General features: G+C 55.2%; 1 protein-coding gene across 1 annotated transcript; it reads right to left on the bottom strand.

Moving 5' to 3' along the window:
• Positions 1-539: 539 nt before the first annotated feature.
• LOC121918535 (uracil-DNA glycosylase-like) lies at positions 540-1,744 on the bottom strand. Its single transcript, XM_042444568.1, has 2 exons — positions 1,549-1,744; positions 540-919 (listed from the first exon to the last, which is right to left on the bottom strand). The coding sequence occupies exons 1-2, from the start codon at positions 1,642-1,644 to the stop codon at positions 572-574; spliced, it is 444 nt and encodes a 147-aa protein (XP_042300502.1). The 5' UTR covers positions 1,645-1,744; the 3' UTR covers positions 540-571.
• Between the last annotated feature and the right edge of the window lie 230 nt (positions 1,745-1,974).

The following is a 1,974-nucleotide window of genomic DNA, read 5'->3' on the forward strand; positions in this document are numbered from 1 at the left end:
CCTCGGAGTGTAGTGGAGTCTCCTTCCTTGGAGGTCTTTAAACAGAGGCTGGATGGCCATCTGTCAGGGATGCTTTGATTTGGATTTCCTGCATGGCAGGGGGTTGGACTGGATGGCCCTAGTGGTCTCTTCCAACTCTACGACTCTATGATTCTGATGGAGAACCTGCAAATGCCTTCTCTCTTGGAATCCCCAGGTCCTCCAGGGCAACTCTATGGCCAACATCTGCCAAAAGGTGATCACAGAATCATGTTGGTGGACTTGGATGTCTAGAGAAGTGTTCTCTCTAGGAATCTCCAGTGCAACTCTATGGTCAACATCCAACAAACGTTGACCATAGAATCACACAATTGCCTAGAAAAGTGTTGTGCCTAGGAATGTCTAGGTCCTCCAGCGCAACTATATAGTCAACATCTCCCAGATGTTGATCATAGAATCATGGAGGGCCTACAAATGCCTAGAGAACTATTCTCTCTAGGAATTTTTAAGTCCTCCACTTCTATGATCAACATCTGACCATAGAGAGCGGAATAGCAACGTAAGCACCATGTAGCTGCAGTGGTCCCAAACTCTAGTCCTGGAGATGTTCTGGCACTCCCAGAATCCCTGAGTGCTGTTGTTGGTGGTGGCTTCTGGGAGTTGGAGTCCTCAAGGAGCAGAGTTTGGGAAAAGCTGTGTTGCTGCTGTGGCCCACCTGGGGGAAGTAGGGCTTAGCGAACTCAGGGGCCAGGGCGGCCTTCCATCCAGGCGCCATTTCGGGGGCCGCAGAGACAACGACGGTGCGGGAGGCCAGCCTCTGCTGGGCCGCCTCTTTGTTCTTCCGGATGCGCTCCAGCTGTTCTGGGGTCAGTGCGGCAGCAGCAGTTGCAGGAGGCCATCTTGCGGCGGAGGTGGAGTTGGCCTTGGGCCTCTTGGGCGCCTGGAAGGAAAGAGAGAAGGAGACATTCAGGAAGATGCGTCGCATGGCAAGCATGGCGGCCAGAGCCAAACAAAGCACACTTCCGGCCACGTGGGGGCGCCTTTTCGCGGGAAAAACAATCACAAGAGGAAGACCACGCCCCTCCCAAGCTTCCCATTGGCCCTATTGGCCACGCCCACTAGCTTCGTCGCTCCGCCCACCGCCTTAATTGGGAGAGGGCTCAAAGGGCCAATGCCGCGAGGTGAAGGTAAACCCCGCCCCGAGCCTCCAGCTGGGCTCCCGCGCAGCTTTAATTTCAACGCAGCGCGTGGTGTTCTAAAGTCCCTCATCTTTGCACTTCCTATTGGCTAAGAGGCCTCGAGTGGAGCTTCCTATTGGTTGGGACGCCCTGAGTGGCTTGTGAAGGTGGAGTTCTCAAGTCCCGCCCATCCCCGCTTCCTATTGGCTGAGAGCCCTAGAGTGGAGCTTCCTATTTGTTAGGAGGCCTAGAGCGGCTAATAAAGACGCTAAAGTCCCGCCTCCCTCCACTTCCTATTGGCAGAGGGCCTCTATCAGCGCTTCCTATTGGCTGGGAGAACCGTATCGTAACACTAGTATTAACTGTTAAGGGGACTAATAGGAGAACATACCTCCTCGGCGTCCTGGTTCGGCTCCGAGACGCGGCTCCGCTTCTCTCCGGCGGGGAGCGGGGAGAAGAAGGACCGCAGCGTCCTCTGCCCAATCATGGCCTCCCTTTCCTCTTCCTCTGCGGGCCTTTCGCTGGTGTCTTCCTTCCGCGCCGCCCCGGGTCTCTTCCCCTCACGGCTCAAAATTGGCGCAAAAACCGACTGCGCATGCGCGCCCGGGAGCGAGGGGCGGAGCTACCCTCCGATTGGCTGGATCTCGGAGGAGTGGGCGTGGCCTCCGCACCTGCTGGAATCACGCATGCGCAATAGGCTTGAGGGTCGCCGCCGAAGCCTTGAGGCGGGTAAGTCGGAGGGGCGATGTGCGCATGCGCAGTCCCCTTTAATAATAATAATAATAATAATAATAATAATAATAATAATAATAATAAT

The sequence above is a fragment of the Sceloporus undulatus genome, unplaced genomic scaffold, assembly GCF_019175285.1.
Source record: "Sceloporus undulatus isolate JIND9_A2432 ecotype Alabama unplaced genomic scaffold, SceUnd_v1.1 scaffold_15349, whole genome shotgun sequence".
Taxonomy (NCBI): Eukaryota; Metazoa; Chordata; class Lepidosauria; order Squamata; family Phrynosomatidae; genus Sceloporus; species Sceloporus undulatus.

Bases quoted from the DNA above. Each gene is read 5' to 3' on its own strand.
- LOC121918535 (XM_042444568.1), bottom strand. From the start codon at position 1,644: ATGATTGGGCAGAGGACGCTGCGGTCCTTCTTCTCCCCGCTCCCCGCC. The intron at 920-1,548 runs GTATGTTCTCCT...CTTTCCTTCCAG, and splicing joins CGAACCAGGACGCCGAGGAG to GCGCCCAAGAGGCCCAAGGC.